This window comes from Lissotriton vulgaris, chromosome 10 (assembly GCF_964263255.1).
Source record: "Lissotriton vulgaris chromosome 10, aLisVul1.2, whole genome shotgun sequence".
Classification (NCBI taxonomy): Eukaryota; Metazoa; Chordata; class Amphibia; order Caudata; family Salamandridae; genus Lissotriton; species Lissotriton vulgaris.
The window spans coordinates 939,062,639-939,082,097 of NC_141698.1; the positions used below are offsets into that span (position 1 = coordinate 939,062,639).

Consider the following 19,459-nt stretch of genomic DNA (forward strand, 5'->3'; position numbering starts at 1 on the left):
CGCCGAAAACAGCAAATGCCGAGACTTCGCCTCCAGGTACTACCAGCAAGGGACGCTGGGGAATGCACTCTGGATCAACTGGTCGAACAGCTTTGTGTACGCTTTTCCACCCATTCCCCTGATTCCAGCGGTGCTGATCAAGCTGTCCCAATCCAGGGCGCGGATGATCCTGATTGCCCCGGAATGGCCCAGGCAGTGGTGGTTCACGGACCTTCTACACCGGTCTCTCCTTCCGCACATACGGCTGCCGTGCAGGCCGGACCTTCTCACGAAGTTCGGGGGGCAGATGTTGCACCCGAACCTCTCCTCTTTGAGTTTGGCGGCGTGGCTCCTGAGATGCAATATGGCCATTTGAATCTCCCAGACGATTGCATGGACATACTGAAGGAGGCTAAGCGACCTTCCACTAGGACTTCCTATGCTTACAAGTGGAAGAGGTTCTGTATCTGGTGCAAGTCTAAGAACTATGACCCAACGACATGCAAGGAAGACGTCATCCTTCCTTGTCTTCTACATTTGGTGCAGTCTGGCCTTAACGTTCATTCCATTAAGGTTCATCTCGCTGCATTGACTGCCTACAGGAAATGCCCTTCACAGACTTCCTTCTTCCAGATCCCTGTGGTCAAAGATTTCTTGGAAGGCTTGAGGAAAGTATTCCCTCCTGTCAGGCTTCCTTCGCCTTCATGGGATTTGAATGTGGTGCTGTCCAGATTGATGAAGGAGCCTTTTGAACCTATTCATAAGGCTTCGTTGCAGCACCTGTCCTGGAAGGCGGCGTTCCTCGTGGCCATTACATCGGCCCGCAGGGTGAGTGAAATTCAGGCGTTGTGTTGCCAAGAACCTTATACTGTATTTCATGCTGCTAAGGTTGTTATGCGTACTCACCCTAAATTTCTTCCCAAGGTTATTTCTGATTTTCATGTCAACCAGACTATAACTTTGCCTACGTTTTTTTCAGAATCCTTCATCTCCAGCGGAAAGGTCTTTACATTCCCTGGATGTCAGGAGGGTGTTGAAATTTTATATGGATAAAACCTAAGGATATTCGTAGGTCAGACCAATTGTTTGTCAATTATGGATCTGTCAGGACGGGTCTTGCTACCTCTAAGCAGTCCATCTTTAGGTGGATTGTGTCCTGCATACAGCTGTGTTACCAAAAAGCTAATAAGACCTTAGGGGGTAAGCCTAAGGCTCATTCCACCAGAGGGAAAGCTGCCGCGACAGCTTTACTCCGTAATGTTCCGATTGCAGAGATCTGCAAGGCGGCCGCTTGGAAGTCGGTTCATACCTTTGCTAAGCATTACTGCCTGGACACTGATGCCAGGGCAGATGCTCAGGTTGGGCAGGCTTCGCTGCGGAATTTATTCGCACTGTAGAGGTTGTTTCTGTTTCTCCACCGCCGCTTTGGTGTGGGGATGGGCTTGCCATTCTATTCACTAGATTATGACTATACACAGAGATCCCCTACTACAGAAGGAGTCGTTTCTGTCCTGTAACTCCAGTTCTGTAGTAGGGGTATCTCTGTTATAGTCATAAGCGCCCTCCCGCCTCCCCAGTGGAGACTTCCTCATGTAAATAATGCTACAGGTCTGGCGTTTTTTACGCCTTCAAAAAGAACTGAAAGTAAGTTGGACCTGCTATGCATTCTGGGATACTGGGAGAAGCTTCTGGAAGGTTTCCTTAATGGCACAGTATCCTGTTTAAGCCACATAATGGCAGCCTATGGGGCTTGTCTGTCCAGGTTCTTCTCTCTATCATTCCTGAGGGATTTTGCTGGTGAAGCAAGGGAAATCTGTACAGGCTTTGCTGTTTTTGTGGATTTTATGGTGGAATTTCTAGTTGAAGTACTGGACAGTGTAGCCTTATTAGGCTGCATTATCTGTCTTAAAATTCTCTCTTAAGTGTCTATGCATTTCTGCATTTTTTGACACTGTAAGAGATTATTTTTGATTGCTCCGGGGTCCACGCACATGGGCGGGACTATTCACTAGATTATGACTATAACAGAGATACCCCTACTACAGAACTGGAGTTACAGGACAGAAACTACTCCTTATGTAAGTTCCAAAGAAAATGTATAGGCATGTTAGTGTTCTGGCCCTTACACGTAGATGCTAATTAATGATCAAGGTACAAGATCAGTAGATGCATATTGGTAACATATGTTAGCGTTCAACTCTCGCAGCAATTTGTATGATATGTAACAAACATTTTAGAAATGTGAAGGTTTTAACTGTTCTGGTCACTTAACACATATAAAACATGTCAACTGTATAAACATGTGTTGAAAACTCAGAGTATGGAACAAAATCTATTGTTCAAAAACCTCAATGCTTCCAAAACTGTTTCTACTGGAAGCAAATATTTAAATGCTAGAGAATAAAACCTTTGGAGTTAATACTGAACGTCATGAACATTTAATTTCGAATTTATCGTTCAGTCCTGATGGCTCCGGTGTATTACACATATTTATCTGGTAGCATTCCCCCCTTCCTGGCAAATTCAGTATGGCGTCCTCGTGTTGAAACATTGTTAGAAGCTGAGTTCTGATCTGATTTAGATTATGTTCATATAATTCAATGTGCTGCTACAGAGATTTTCCTTTCCATGTTTTAATTTTATGGTCAGAAACATTTAGCATTGACTTTACAAAAGGTTTTACTGGCATATGCCTTACCACATGGGCATTTTCTCCTATGAATCAAATTGATTAATTGTGCCACATGTCATATGTTGCCTAAATTTGATCTTTTCACCAATAGAAGGATAATTTAGAAATGCACCTTTGATATTTGGCCAGTGTATGCAATTCAAGTATGGGCTTGAGTCTAATTTCACCTCTGAAAATACTGACGTTTTTCATTGTAGTGTCTGTCATCATAATGTTCTGAATATTTTTATTCTTTTTTAAAACAATCATTGGTTTTATTGGGAAAGGTTTGAACAATTTGACATCTGACTCAATCTGTTTCCAGTCTTTATATAGAATATTTTTAATTTTCTGATTTAGATTGGACGATCTGTTAAGAAAGACGAGCCTTTCAATTTGTGTGGGTTTTATTTTGCTTTGGAATCAAAGAACTTTCCTCTAGACTTATTGAAGTATTTTGACTGTGTTACATAATATTCGCTCAACTGTTTCTTTGTTTGAATCTAATAATCAGCCAGTTTAGGTGAGAGTACAGTACATGTTCAAGAAGTTTGTGTGGTGAAATCTAGAAGCATGCAACAAGTTGTTTTGTCTGTTGTTTTAGTGTATAGATTTGGTCACAATTTATTTCATGGACTAATACTGATGTCTAGAATTTAACAATTAATTTGTATAGAATAGATGTAAAGTTGGTCTTCTCTTGGCCTTGCCACACCAAAAAATATCAATATATTTGAATATGACTCGAAAACCAGTCTTCCACTACTATCTACTTAAAAATATTACCCTCTTCATTATAAAGCCTGGAGTTTATAGTATATTAAGGCTCTGTGTATAAGTTCATTGAAGTCCCTGTTGCTTAAAGGTAGTATTTATCTATGGAATGACAATAGTTCAAGTATAATATAAAATCCATGAGTCCCAGCAGGAATAGTTCACTTTACTGTAATTATTCCTCACTAGATAATATGCCTTATTCATATGGTATTGAAGCATAACACTGTAATACAGCTACATTTCATTAATCTTGCAGAAAACATTGTGAAGTGTCTTGCACGTATGTTTGAGCCTCTTTTTTATTCAAGTGATCAGTGGCTGAAATGTTAGGTCTTCCTGTAATGTTCTTGGAATCTTTGTGAATTTTAAGTAGCATATATATTTGGCTTCTTCTAAAATGATTGTGCCCATTTTTTGTGCTGCAGTCAGACATCCACTTTAAGGTTGATGCCTACCCCAGACTCATTTTGAGTATACCTATGAAGTCAACTGTGCAGTTCTGATCTGTGGCATGCATGCAAATGTCTTGTACATGGCCCCAGAGCCACCTTTATTGGCAATTTTAACTTTAATTCCTCATTATTCGCTAAGTTCTGGAAACACTTGAGTTAATTTTTAAACATGTTTTCTGTGTAAAGTAAATTAGAGATTTCTTGTCTTTACACGTTTTGCAAAAATATCTAGTACTCTTTGCATAATAGATGATTCAAATTTAGACTTTTGCTTAGATTCCATGTTTGAGGTTTTTTCATTCTCTGTGGAATTTAAGAAAGTTAGGTAAAAAATATTTTGTCTCAATTTTCACATGATTTTAAAATTCTATTTTGGTATAGTACTTTGTATTGCCCATTGCAGCATTCTTTATTGAATATTTGTTCATTTTCAGTTTCATTTGCAGTTTAGTTTCTCCAAATTTGTAATTCTTGTATCATTTTAAAACACTTGCAGAGGGGTAACATTCTGTGCCTTGTTTCAATGTTTTGTTTATTTAGTCAACTGTGTGTTTTCATATAGTCGATAGTTCTGCTAGTTATAGGGTACAAATGTATGCCAGATACTATTTGACCTTAGATTAAACTATTTGTGGGACACCAAATTATTTTAGCGAATATGTACACACAGTTGTGTACACATATTTAAACAAATGGATGCACACTTAAGAAAAAACATAAACTCACTTGAGACTCAGGAATATATATGTCTCAGCTGCAGGTTGCACGTCAAAATCCACTCTAGTCATGCAAGGTTCAAGAATGAAATAGATCTTAGGAATTAGCCAGATAATTCAGCAGCAAATGCTCCTATATAAACGTAGTATGTTTGTCTCATGTTTTCAACCCTCTGTTCATATCACTGAAAACGTAGTGACCTTTGTATTGCGTGAAAGATTGTAATGAAAATGTTTATATGTTTTCACTTTTGGCCATTTAAATATTCACTTTACAAACTTCTTGTTTCTCTTTGTTCCTGCCAAGCAACAAGCTTCAGCTGATGTGTCCAGGTCCATTCTCATCCAAGTAGCAGAGTCCGCTTATAGGTTTGGCCTTGGTTCCATTGCAGGAGGTGAGTTGTGAGATTGAAAAATTTCCTTCTAGATGGTTGCTGCTCGTTCTTTTAGAGTATGAGACCGTATTAGATTACTTATATGGCTTTGTTTTTTTACTTACCATCAACGTGTTGTGAATCAAAATGCTCCCTTTATAAACCGTTAGAAACGAACAAAAAAAAATAACCAAAGCCAATTACAAGCACATACAGCGAGAAGAAGTGAAACAACCAGCCAATGCGTGGGGTGTTACAAAAATCGTGTATCAATTCACTCATGAAAAACAGAAGGCTACTACATCCCCAGTGTCCAACGAGATTTTGTGATTTAGTAATCCTAGTCAAAAAAACACATATAACACTTCTAAAAAATGACGAGAATGTACATACACCATTCAACAGCATGAAACTAATGTGCACAGCAACCACTCCCTTCAGTGTGGCACAACACCTAGATCTTGAGATGTGAATAAGTAACAAAACTGGAAAGAAACAAACTGCAGAAAACTATCCCTCTGATCACCAAACCTCTCTTCATAGACACAATTGTCATAAGACGTTGATCTTGAAAATACATCCCCTGCTCTTAGTTTCTTGGCACTAATCAACCCAGCTTACAGATTTTGTGTCACACAGAGGAAGTTGCTTTCCTAGAAAAGGGCTCTCTTTTTTGCAAATTATCTTCACCTGTTCTCTTGTGGTCTAGACTGCAATCTGCATTTGGTGACATCAGCCAATGCAAGTTTCTCTCTCTCCTGTAATCAAGGATGTGCTTTTTGAATGCTTTACTAAACCTGATTGCCTATTTCATAAACAATTTCTTCAAATCCTAGTACAGGAGTGAAACACGACCATGTGATTACCTACAGTTATTCCTGCAACACAATGATCAGTGTGAACCATTGTAAAATATTAGAATAAATTAAATAGCTACTGCTTCTTGAAAACGTCTTTACTGGAAGAGGTATGGCGCAGCGGCCAGGTGCCTGACTCCGGACCACGCGGGTTCACGGTTCCATCCCTGGGACCGGCGGCAGGTTAGCCCAGCATCATGTGACTCTGGGCAATAGCTTGCTTAATCTTCCCGAGGGCCCCCAGCCCTCGGGAAGCCCCAGCCCCCTTTCAACATTGACAACCAGTGATTATGGAAGTAATCACGTTTTTATTTCCGCAGCATGGGAAATAAAAGGGGAAATAAAACAATGTCTTCTTTGATAAAGTCTGTCGCCAATTAGAAGCAAAGTTTAAAATAAATTAATTTCACTATTAGAAGAAATTGGGGCAACATGAGAAATTCTGACCTCTTAAATTGATTACAATAAATTGATTAAAAAAATTCGGAGGGCAAAGAAGCATTTTTCATGGGTTGTTTTTTGCTGCACAGACCTAGGTACAACAACAAAAAAATAAGCTTTATTCGATATCACAGTGTAAATTATAAAAGCATACACAATAATACCAATATACAGTGTGCAAGATAAAATACAATAAGCTGTTTAAAAAACAAGATAAAAATACAGATGCAGATACAGCTTTAAGAGGAACAACAGTACTCTGTTCTCATAAACATTTTGATAAAACAGTACATATATACACATTCGGAAGTAATTGTAAATATAAAAAAGCTGGACGACATTGCATATCATTTAAGGGCTTTACTAGTGGCTTAATTAATGATAATCGGGATAAAATTTACAAAAAAAGCATATGTGCATAGTAGACTGTTTAGATAAATTGTCACAAGGGAAATGCACTAGTTCACGTGACCAATTGTTAATGTTAGGAAAGCTGGATAAATGATGAAAAATGTCCAGCCTGAATCATGTCAAAACAAATCTGTTGAGCATTATGTATGCTGGCTATAAATGGTTTTAAATCAAATGTGGTTAAAATCATCTGATTTTTAAGTACGGATGGTTTTACAATTTCAGTGGACAACCTTGTTTCCTCAAGCAATGCTAGGCACTCCAGTTTTAGCGCTTTCTAGGTATACTACTCGGCATTTGTGGTTGATCGAAATATTCAGAATGACCTATGTCAGTAAAAAATTGGTTGACATACTTCAGCCAAGGAACTTTGGATACACAATCTGATCTAAGGCAATCCTTTGTGATGGCTCGATTAAACTCCTTATGGTCCGATGTCCAGATTTTATTCCAGAGCAAGACTGGCTGGACTTGCATCAGATCTACCAAAAATGGAGGTCCCAGTTCCGAGTGGCAAACGAAGGTAGAGCAACTTTCAGGAAGAGCAATGATTTTTAAAATAGGCATTTTCTATCAGTTGCATGGAATCGACATTTACATAGGCCCAAAGTTCGGAACCGTACTTTGCAATAGATCGACATTTAGAACTCTACATAATAATTATCTCTTTTGGATGTTTAATGCTTAATTTCCGAGAAAAATTGTTTAAGGCCATGATAGATTTGACAAACTGAAGCTGCCTAGAGTTCACTGTGTCTTTCCAGCTTCCCTCCCGATCAAATAAAATCCCTAAGTAAGAGAACGTTGGTGTATGATTTATAGTGACGTTCTCGATTTGAATGGTACAACATTTTGCAGCTTTTTTACCCACCTTCATGACCAAGGATTTACCTAAATTGGTTTGTGCCCAATGGGAACAGTCCAGCCAAACTGCCAGGCCAGCCCATCCCTGGACTGGAAACAAGCATCCTAGGACTGGTTTCGGGGTTTCACCCCTCTTCAACCAGGATAGCTTGAGTCGAGTGGCATGGAGAGCACAGGACCCACATCTGGGCATACCCGTCCCACTCGGTGTGAGAAATGCAAAAACAACAAATGATGGACAGTCCTGGGCTCCACTGTGCCACTGGAATCAAGCTATCCTGGCTGAAGATGGGTTAAACCCCAAAACTGGTCCTAGGATGCTTGTTTCCGGTCCAGGGAGGACCTGGCTTGGCAGTTTGGGCTGGACTGTTCCCATGAGGCACAGGGTCAGGACTGATTTGCATATGGCCAGGTATAAACTGGGGTGGCATGGTGAGCAAAAGAATGATGGATTTAACCCAGATCTCTTGACTGAGCGTGAATGTTTTAATTTGTTCTGCATTCCATCCATCAATTGTGTCTTTTGCTTTCTCACCCTAAGTGCGCTAGGTATGCCCAGACGTGGGTCCTGGGCCCACTGTGCACAGGGTCAAGACTGATGTTTTGATTTGTTCTGCATTAGGTCCATCAATTGTTGTCTTTTGCTTTCTCAAATAGTCAATACGCACATAGGTTTTATGGGCGCTAGAGTAGTAGGAGTATTCTTGGAGCTGCGGGTGACAGCATCTCCAGAGATCTACGAGGCCTAAGTCGCCGAGCCAACCCAGCGTGGGACAGAGCGCCAACCTGACCTGTGCGTTGGGCAGACCTATCTAGGGTGTTGTTGAATACCAAATTGAGGTCACCCCCTAGCCTAAGTTTCCACTCCGTCTTAGCAGTAGCCTCAGTCAGCGCTGCATGCAAGAACCATTCCTGTCCTTCATTGAGTGCAAATATGGACCCTATGACTAGAGCGTGTCCCACAGTTGCGAACTGGTACGTAAGCAGCCTGCCCTTGATTTCTGCCACCTTGTGTGTCACCTTCCCTTTCAATGTCCGGGAGACTAAGATCGCTACCCCTGCTGTGTTGAAGGGCATCGATGAGAATAATTGTGTGGGGAACATGCGGGACCTGGGTCGATGGCAATCTTTCGGATGGAGGTGCGTCTGTTGAAGGAGACACATATCAGCGCCAGTACTCTCCAAATAGGAAAGGATTGCCCGGCGTTTGACAGGGTTATTGAGCCATCTCACATTAAGCGATAGGACTTTGAGGATGTTAAGCGGCATTTAGAAGGTTAGGACTGCCGTGCGGTGGAGGATCCTGGAATAGAACCTGTGCGTGTTAGTTATTGTGCAACTTTAAGATACACCTAATATACCCATGGTGTGGCTACACCTAATATACCTATGGCGTGGCTACAGAGTTTGGGGGACAGTGGATGGGGAACCCCAAGAACGATAGAAAAAAAAGAAAATCAAAAACCCATAAAATGATTGGCGCAACAGGCGCCAAAGAAAGTTTGAGAATTATAGTTCAGTCCGTCATCCGTAGACTATCCGCAGTGTGTCTTCAAGGGAGACATGTCGTGGCCAAGGTCGTCCCCCTGCCCCTCCCGCCAGCCGCCCCAGTGGCAAAGTTAGGAAAAATCGGTGGACCATGTGTCGATCACGAGGTCTGCGTCTTTGCCAGGGCCTCCGGCAGGGCATCCAATCCCGCTTGTTGTCCTTTTGAGATTTCCGCAGGTTCAGGTCTTTTGGTGCGGCATTGCCGTCCTTGTTGCCGCCATTGCAGTTGTGTCTCCCAACCCAAGTGGGGCTGCCACTATCCTCTTCATCATCCGGGATGTCGACGCCTAACAGCCGGCTTGCCTCGGAGAGGGGGCGGAGTTGGTAGATCTTGCCATCCAGTCGGAAAATGAGTCAAAATGAGTGACCCCAATTGTATGAGCTGTTGCACTGGCGTAGATGTGCGGTGATAGGCCAGAAAGTCTTCCGCTTCTGCAGGGTGAGTGCAGCTAGGTCCTGGTATAGAACTGGGTTCTGGTTGCGGAATGTGATCAGATGCATCAGACTGGCCCTGCGGATAATCTCCTCCTTAGTGCGAAAGTCTTGTACGCATACTAGTAAGTCCGATGGGGAAGTTTTGTCGGAGGGTGACAGACCCACCTTGTGTGCCCTGTCTAATTTGAGGTCTGCATCGAGCGGATTGCCCAGAATGTGAATAAAAAATTCTCTCAAGTAAGTGAAGATGTCGCCAGCCTCCTCGTTTGCTCTCACCCCGCGAATTCTGATGTTATGACAATGGGAACGGTTCTCCAAGTCCTTGAGATGTGTTTGCAGGTCCACTTGCTGATCGTGAATGCAAATAACCTCTTGTTGTAGGGCCATCATCTCAGTGTCTCATCTTCCAATGCTGCAACTCTCTCGCCATTGCCGTCCACATCCCTGCGTATGTCCTTAATTTCAGAGGTGAGGTCGCATTTGACCGTTTGTAGATCGGCACGTAGTGCCATAAATAGGTACTCCAGGAACGTCTGTATCACTGGTTCCTTTTTGGGTTCATCCAACTGTGAGGAGGAGGGTGTCGCCCGATGATGAGGGGTCCAGTGTGGCACCACCCTGGGCACGTGCGAAGAGCTCCTTTAGCGTTTTGTCCTTCTTCCCTTAGGTAGAGGACATATTCTTCCCTTGCAGAATGGGATGTGCAGTGGTAGATCAGGGCAGATCAGCGACCGGGACTGGATCTCCCAGGCTATATCGTGGGTGCGTGGAGACTCCGCGTGGCTTCTCTCTGAGTGTATGACACGCTGCTGCCGGCCTGCCCCGTTTTTACCTGCCTCTACTCGTGTTGGGGAGACCCAGTGTGGGTCCTGGCGAGATCAGTATGTCGCGGTGGAAGGCTGATAGGCTATAGCGACCTCTCTTGTGTCCCTCTTCACGTTGGCAGGCACCAACTGCTGTAGGGGGTCCCTGTTGAGGGTTGTTAGGTGGCGCCTCTCCTCAGGGCCCGCAAGTCTCTGCCTCCCAAAGCGCCTGTGCTCCTCTTAGCCAAGGGTTATGGAGCCTTACTCTGGTAAAGTCCTGCGGGCGTGGTGCTATCTGGTGGCTGGCTCCTTCCTACGTTGATCCAACCCCGCTGATGGGTCTCAGACCCGCGTACCTCTTATTTGGTGGCTGCTAGATTCCAGTGGAAGGGCCGCGAGCCAGCACTCCAGAGGCTCCAATCTGGCACCAGGGCCGAGCGGGGGGGGCGCACGGTATGCACACAAGCCGCACCCATGCCTAGCCAGGCCCCACCCTCGACGGCCACCTCTTATGGCGGCCTCGCTTGAGAACACCCTGTCTCAGCCGTGAACTCCTGTGTGGGTGGGCTTGCCGCCCTGTTGATGCCAGGTGTGTCCAACAGATGGGAGAACCACCAAAGTGCTGCAGGTGTTCCCGCCTGGATGATACCGTGGCTGTTAAGACTGGGCACACCACGGCCGGCGTCTGGTCTGCTGGGTCACCCGCGTCGCGCCATGCTCGGATGCCCGCGCTCCCCTCTCTCCTATGTTGTCGTCCCTCGTGGCCTTCACCTTGAGGCCAGTGGGGGGAAGCGATGTGAGCTGTGTAATCATGCACTACGTGACTCCCCTGTAGCCCCCATACTTGCCTGCAGTGTCCCGCTGTGGGAAAGCCTCCAGTAGCAGAGCTGTGTCCTGACCTTTTCCCCGGGTCCAGGTCTGCTGCAGGGCTGCTCTACAAAATGGCTGGTGTGTCCCCACCAAAAGTCTTCTCGGCTGTGTCCCGCAGCTGCAGGACCTCGCCTGAGGCACCCCTACCTGCGCTCCGCCTCCGTTTAATTGCTGAGCCGACAGTGTGACCAGCTGCTGCCTCTCTTGACTTCCTCGGGGGTCCAGACCTCCCCTGCACGCCGCGATGGGGGCTCCAGCGTCCGCTTCACTAGGCCGCAGCCCAGAGGTCTTGATCGCGGTCCTGCCGCTCCGTTCTCTGCAGTGAATGGCGGCACTTTTGAACGGCAACCAGACGCTTCCCAGGTCCCGGAAGTAGCCGCTCCTCTGGAGCACCTTCCCCCTAAGTTCCAGCTGCTATAGATGGCCCGAGGCCGGTGCTTTGCCGGGCTGCCGACGGGAGAGACAGATAGACACGTTCCATCTCGCTGCCATCTTGGTCACGCCTCTCATGTAAAACCTTTAAAAGGTAGAATCGGACAACCAGTCTGCAGCATTGATAATATCCTGTAATCTAGCTCCCAAAGAAAAAGCTTTGGATGCCATGGCCCCCCTCACTGAGTGGGCCCCAAACTTGGAAACCTCAATACTTGCTTCTTGCATTATCCAGCTGACCTATCTGGCAATCGTAGGAGAAGAAATCGCCTTATGAGGTTTAGTTAGTGCGATCAACAATTGTGGTTCCCCATTAGTACGCAGGTCCACCGTTACTGCCTTGTTGTCCTTAATTGCTCTAACCACACATATTTGGGCACATCCGGGAAAGCAGGGTATGACACCAATTTTTAATTACACTTCGTATGATGAGCAATGTGAAAAGTCATCCCTTCTGGTGTGAATACTCTACCTGTTAGGTCTAATGCCTGGACCCTCGAGACTTTCCGGCACAAAATCAAGCAGAATAACATGGTCAGTTTGCCGATAACCGCTTCCTGGACAGATATTTGTCAGAAGGCCAAGATATGAGAAAATTCAATACCTTATTCACATCCCACAAGGTGAAGTACTGGGTTCTGGAGAAAGTGATAACCTGATATCTCTCAAGAGTTTGCATACCAAATGGTGCTCCCCTACCGGCTGACCCTCCATGGGCAGATGGCCTGCCTAGATTGCCGATCTGAAACTGTTTATTGACCTGTAGGCCAAACCTTCAGAAGCCAACTGCGCTAGGAAATTCAGAACATGGACAATGTCCACCCCCAAGGGATCCACCTGACGATGGAGACACCAACCCAGCCGTCTGGACCAGTTGAGCGGTATCTTTTGTTTGTGCTATCCACCTAAGCTCTGGCAATTAAAGAGGCAGCTTCTGGTGAAATGCTAGGGACTTTTAGTCATTCCTGGTAATCCTCCAGGCCATGAGACAGAGTGAGCCTGCCACTTCTAGGGGCTGATAATTGTCTTGGGGATCCCGTAGGAGATCCGGAAACAGGGATAGAGGAATTAGAAAATCCCAAGAAAGTTCCATCATTGCTGGAAACCAAGCTTGCGACCTCCAGGATGGGGTCATCACCACCAGATTGGCTCGCTATCTGCTGACTTTTTTTTTTTTTTTACAGAGTTTTATATAGCTTGAACTTGACCCGAATCGTGTATCAGAGCGCTTTACATAGCACCTGTTGCATTACATGAGGACACATTCACACATGAGGACTTGCGGCAAGACCCTCATTATCATCGCAAAAGGAGGGAATGTGTACGCTGCCTCCCTGCTCCAATCTTGGTAAAATGTGTCCATGACTATTGCATCCGGGTCTGGCCTCCAACTGCAATACCGGGGCAGTTGACAGTTCAGGCGAGATGCAAAGAGATGCATGAAGAACCTATCATCTCCTCAGAATTTGCTGAACTACCTGTGCATGAAGTTTCCATGGAGTGACATCCCACCAGTGTCAGGAGTACTAATTCACCACTCGATTTGATTGACCTTGGAGGTGTTCCGCTGAAAACGAGATTTGACTGTCTACATAATACTCCAAAAGGGTAAGAGCCAGGTCAGATAGGGTATTTGTGCCCCCCAGATGATTGACATAATGTACTGCTGCCATATTGTTCATCTTCAAGAGGACCTCAGCACTGACCTTTGTACTTGGTCCAACATTTGAGGCCGAAGGAGCCCGCCATCCATTCCAGACAATTGATATTCAGGGATTGTTCTGTAGTGGACCATTTTCCTCCTGTAGTAAATTCCCCGCTGTGAGCTTCCAGACCCGCAGGCATCTGACTCTATCACACATTGAGTTGAGAACCGAAGATCGCCCGACCGTTACAGGCCTCCATGTGTTACCCGCCACTGCATTTCCTCCTGAGATTCTGGAGAATGCAGAACAGACTGGGAGTATGTAAGGCCCCCATTGGAGGTGGGAGCTCTAAAATGAAGAGGCACTGGGAAAATGGCCTGAATGACAGCGACTTGCACTGCTCTCTTGAGATTGTACATTAGGCACTCACGAGCAAAGACAGCCCGTTTGGCCCTACTGGACAAAGCCTCAGGCCAAACCAGGGACACGGAGGCCGGGACATTATTTTAGCAAGGGGTCCCATGACATCTAGGAGCTTATCCTGGCAAGAGTGCCAGGACCTATTGATTCCCTTCTATGGATCACGGACAAACTTGTTAAGGAAGGTGGTCATTTTAGAGTCCATTTCGGGTGTGAGGGCTACTTGCCTTCCAGGGATGGTCAGGGGCGCTCTGCCCGACAGCAGCACATCACCTTCTTGTCTGTGAGCTTCCTCAATCGTCTGCCTTGTAGGCAGCTATCCTAAGTGCAGGACACCATTTTGCTGAGCGCGGATGAAAAGGTCATCAGGATCTAGCAGGTCTGTGTCAGGGGGCCTTTATTATCTGTCACCAGGTCATTGCCCGGGAAAGGGTCAGAGGAGAGGAACCAGGGTCTTCTATGGTTCCCATCTCCATCAGAAGTATTGGGGGAATCATCACCATCTTGCGGATCCGTGTGTGGGGTCCGAAGGAGGTCACCCCCTGAGGTTCCAGGGACCTGGGATCAGGTTGTAGTGGTTGGGAGTCCATAAACCCCTTTTTAAGGTGGGCAAAGGTGTCTAGATCATCCTGGACATCCCCCGACACAGCCACATCTCCGGACACCTGAGAGACCTGCACTGGCTCCCCGTCAGCAAGAGGATCACGTTCAGACTCCTCACTCACGCACACAAGGCTCTCCACGACCTGGGCCCCAGGTACCTCAACAACCGCCTGACCTTCTACACTCCGTTCAGACTCCTCACTCACGCACACAAGGCTCTCCACGACCTGGGCCCCAGGTACCTCAACAACCGCCTGACCTTCTACACTCCCACCCGCCAGCTACGTTCCACCAGCCTCGCCCTCGCCGCCGTTCCACGCATCCGCAGAGCCACCACCGGAGGAAGATCCTTCTCCTACCTGGCAGCCAAGACATGGAACTCCCTCCCCATCCACCTCCGACTGACCCAGGACCACCTCTCCTTCAGGAAGCAACTCAAGACCTGGCTCTTCGAGCAGTAGCAGACCCCCCCCCCCCCCCCACCCCCCTCCCAAAGCGCCTTGAGACCCCTCCGGATGAGTAGCGCGCTATACAAATGCTATGATTGATTGATTGATAGATCTTCCCCCTGATCGTCTGTACACTTATCTGCTGGGGTTTAAGCCAACTGTCCTGGAGGCACAGGGGCATGGGGCCCAAAATGTTCTTCCCTGTGTTGGAGGAGTCTTTGGCACTGCGCCTGCAGCTGCATAATCTTCTTCTCCAGGGGTCCTACCACTTGAGGGACTGGCTTCACTATAGACTTATTCATTACTTGGCACACTTGGTCATCAATGGGAAGTTAGGGGACACCCTCCTCCATATAGTCCTCTGTCCTCAAACTCTTCCATAGGGACAGTATGGTATGTAAATGACTCTCTCTTTGGAGTTAAATTTAAGAAGGCAATATTGGCTGGGAAAAACTCAATCAGCAAATCATTTCACCTATAACTATAACTAACTATAATAGTTAAGTGTGGGGCAGTCGCCCTGGTTCATCTGGGCTAAAATGTTGCCTGGGACGTTTCCTGATACTGGATGCCTCATGGAGGCTGGTTTTACCCGCTTCATGGATGGCAGTCTCCAGGCGGTGGCTCTCTTATGTGAAAAAGCTTGCCGTAATATTTATTTAAGAAGTCTTCGCCCTGTAATTGACACTGCAGCCAGATGTGCGTCGCCTCACTCAGTGCACCGCCCTCCAGGATGTAGAGGCGCGCTGAACGTGTGACAAGAAATGCGCGGGCCCCCTTACGCTCTGCTGGCCGCACCGCTTATGTTATGTTATGTTACTATTATTTATGCAGCGCACAGCTGCCCCAGCAAAGGGGCGTCCTGGCGCTTGAACAGGTACTAAAACATAACACGCAGGAAAAAGGAAAGAGACGGCTAACCAAGTGCAGAAAACAGGAAAGTTTTAATAGCACGCCTAAAGGCGGACAGATTGTCCAGAGCTCGAATATGCATCGGGAGAGAATTCCATAACCCAGCGGCAAGCACTCGGTAGGAGCGGCCACCCATCCTGCTGAGTTTAAAACGGGGGCAGACCGCGAGATGGAGAGCCTCCGATCTCAAGGACCTCGAAGGAACGTAAGGGGTAAGCAAGTTAGCAAGTGCAGGCAGCGAGGAGAGCTTCATGATTTTAAAGGCCAAGCAAAGCGCCTTAAACTTAATTCTTTGCCTGACCGGCAGCCAGTGAAGGGCAGAAATAGTGCTGGAAACAGAGCAATGCCTGGGAAGACCAACAATGGCCCGCGCCGCAGCATTCTGTACCCTTTGTAGCCTAGATGCCTCAGCCTGGTTTACCCCCAACATCAGCGCGCTACCGTAGTCCAGCCGAGATAGAACCGAGGCTTGGACCACGAGCTGCCGGGTGGTGGGGTCAAAAAACTTGAGGATTGGCCTTAAACCTCGCAGGATTCCGTAGCAGGTGGCTGCAACCTTCTTCGTATTGCCCGTAAAGGTAAGTGCCGGGTCCAGCCAGACCCCTAAGTTCTTTACTTCGGAAGCTGGGACGGGAGTGACGCCCAATTCTGGAGGCCACCACTGATCTCCCCAGAGCTCCGCATGTTTCCCCAAAACCATCACTTCTGTTTTTTTGGCATTCAATTGTAGGCAATTGGTTTTTAACCAATTTGCCACTGCCACAAGTCCTGCTCTGAATCTGGGGGCATCCACTTCAGGGTCTCCACTCAGTGTCACCGCCAGCTGCGTGTCGTCTGCATATGAGGTCATCGTCAAACCCCACTGTTTGACGATCGCAGCTAGCGGTTTCACGTAGAGGTTGAACAAGGTAGGGCTCAATGAGGAGCCCTGTGGGACCCCCAGGTCCAAAGGATGGAAGGTGGACTGGCAGGGTGGTGTAGCCACCTTAAAGAATCGGTCAGAGAGGAAAGAGCGGAACCACTGAAGAGCAGTCCCTGCTACTCCAGCTTCCTCTAGGCGCTGAATCAGAATACGGTGGGACACAGTATCGAATGCGGCGCTCAGATCTAATAAAAAGAGCGCCGCCGTCCGGCTGGAGTCAAGCACCAGACGCAAATGCTCGGTCATGTAGAGCAGAGCAGTCTCGGTGCTGTGTCCCGGTCGAAAGCCATTCTGACTCGGGTCTAATATATGGTTATGAGCAAGATGGTCAGTCAGGATGGAATTTACATGAGCCTCGGTGACTTTGGCAGTCCAGGGAGGAAGAGATATGGGGCGGTAGTTCTCAGGCAGGAGCGGGTCTGCATTTGCCTACTTTAAAACTGGGGTGACTACCGCCTGCTTCCATGAGGAGGGGACCCTTCCGGTAGACAACGACAGGTTGATCAAGGTAAGTATCGGGACCCGATACAGGGGGGAAAGCATCTTAATTTGAGCTGGCTTCAGCGGATCCAGAGGGGAGCCTGATTTAATCCTAAGGCTCAGCTTATCAAAGGCCTCCATAGACAAGTCAGGCAAGGAGGTCAGAATCTCATAGCCAGAGACGTTCGGGTCAGCTAGCTCTGGATCAGGCAGAGACAGGTCAAATCCTCGGTAAATAGCCTGCACTTTATCCAAAAAGAAGGAAGCTAGACTCTCACAATGAGAGTCGGTGCAGATTTCTGCCGCAGTGGCTCTTTTATTCATAAGGTCTTTAAGGACCTTGAAAATTAATTTAGAGGGGTTGGTACTGGTTTGGAATTCCTGGGCATAGAATGCGGCACGAGTTCTGCAAATTGCCCTATGATAGGTCTTCAGTTTGGCAAAATAAGAGGATTTCAGGCTGAGGTCATAAGACTTCCTCCATTCCCTCTCAGCTTTCCGGCAGATTTTTTTGAGCTCGGCAAGAGAGTCGTTATGCCATGGGCTAGGTACCTTAGAATGACATTTCGACCAGCGCATAGGTATAAGGGAGTCAAGGGCATCCGAAATCCATTTCGTAGCCTCCTTCCACATCCAGAAAAGGGCTCAGGGGTTTCTGCTCCAGTAACCTGTAAAACTCCTCAAGTTTGAGCTTGTGCCAGTGTCTTTTTAGAATCAGCCTATCCACAGATTTAAATGGCATATTATCGATGGGACAGAAGGCTTCCACCAGCAAATGGTCGGTCCAGCCAACCGGGATCGGGTTGGACACCTTTACCCTCTCCAGAGTGGTAAAGAAGGGATCAAGAAGGTGTCCCCCAGTATGAGTGGGAAGTGTTACAATTTGGACAAGTTGCAGTGCTTCAAGATCTGCAAGCAAAGTGTCTATGGCTGTGGACGACACGCGGTCAAAATGAATGTTAAGGTCGCCAATAATGTGGAAGTTCGCACAGCTAGGTGCTAGAGAACTTACCATATCGAAAAGGGCGGTCTTGAAGACTGTGTCGCTGCCTGGAGGGCGGTAGATAAGGATACCGCTCAGCGTGAAATGATGACTGAAGGCCACTTTAAAAAGGGCACTCTCACAGGCTGGCAACCCAAGGGCTTTCCATTCCGCGGAGAAGCACGATTTTACCGCCATAGCGATGCCACCTCCTCTCGTGGCACGGTTCAATGTAAAGACCGTATATTCCGGTGGAAAGGTAAGATTAAGGATAGCGGCATCTGAGTCCTGAAGCCAGGTTTCGGTGAGGAAAAGAAGATCGGGGGAGTCCTTTTCAATGAGGTCATATATAAACTGGTGATGTTTGACCAAAGACCTCACGTTCAGGTTCCAGATCCGAAGTGCACGGACCGCGATGTTATTGCAGGGCAGCTCGATCGCATGGGAATGAGAACGTTCCTGCGTACGTGGACAAGCAATGCAATAAAATAAACTAAACCGATACAACTCAGCAAGTTTTATAATTCCCGCTCGCGCGATATATATGACAACGTTTTTAGAAGGTCGGGAAATAAAAGGTACTTATCTCCATTATTGCTGTAGCAGCGAAGATGGGCTTAGAGTACCTGCACCGGTTGGTATATGGATCTAAGGAGTTCTGATTGGACAGTCCGTTTTTAGTTTTTTTCCAAGGACTCATGGGAAATGTAGTTTGTGTTTAATTAAATCATTGATGTAACGGCTGCTGGAGAAATTAAAGGAAGAAAGAAAAGCCTTCCTCTCCGGGTCCTGACATATAGAATTAAGACAGTACACTCAGAAGGTATGGGATTGTGCGTTGTTAGCATGCCGGAGTATCTACAGCACTATTTGCCAAACTGTAGGAAGCAACCCTCTAGTGCAGTGGTTCCCGAAGTGTGCGCCGCGGCACCCCGGTGCGCCGAGATTAGTAGCCAGCGGCACCGCGGCGCAGGATGTGGGTCGTGGAAATTGCAGCCGCAATTCCTCCCCCTCCTTTGTGCTGCCAGGTCACGTGATCCTCGCACTCTGCATCTCAAGGAGTGATTTTAAAATCACAGCGGGGGCTCGCAAAATCAACATGCAGGGCTTGGAGGTTACAGCAGGTGGGATCACCGGGCCAACACTCTTGATAAAGTGAGTAACTATTCCTGTGGGGGGCTGGACTCTAGTTTCTACCATCTTTGAGTGGAGGGTACCTTTGCTTAACCGCTCCTATCTGGTGATTGCTTATGGCGATCATCAGCTACAGCGCCTTACCACGTGGCAGCTGGGTAAATATCACAACATGCTCATGCTCACAGGAAGCAAAAAGTTGAACGATCACAGTCAGAGGACAACTCAGACCTGCCAACTCACACGGGCCCCTGTGTGTCACACAAGTCTAGCTACCTTCA

The 19,459-nt window shown here is 46.8% G+C and overlaps 1 protein-coding gene across 1 annotated transcript in view; it reads left to right on the plus strand.

Annotated features, from left to right (window-relative positions):
* The window catches only part of SLC25A13 (solute carrier family 25 member 13), a 785,732-nt gene that overhangs the window by 421,324 nt on the left and 344,949 nt on the right, over positions 1–19,459 (plus strand). Inside the window, exon 10 of the mRNA XM_086941927.1 lies at positions 4,903–4,990. Within this exon, the coding sequence (XP_086798053.1) occupies positions 4,903–4,990 (88 nt within the window). The remainder of the gene's footprint in view (positions 1–4,902; positions 4,991–19,459) is intronic.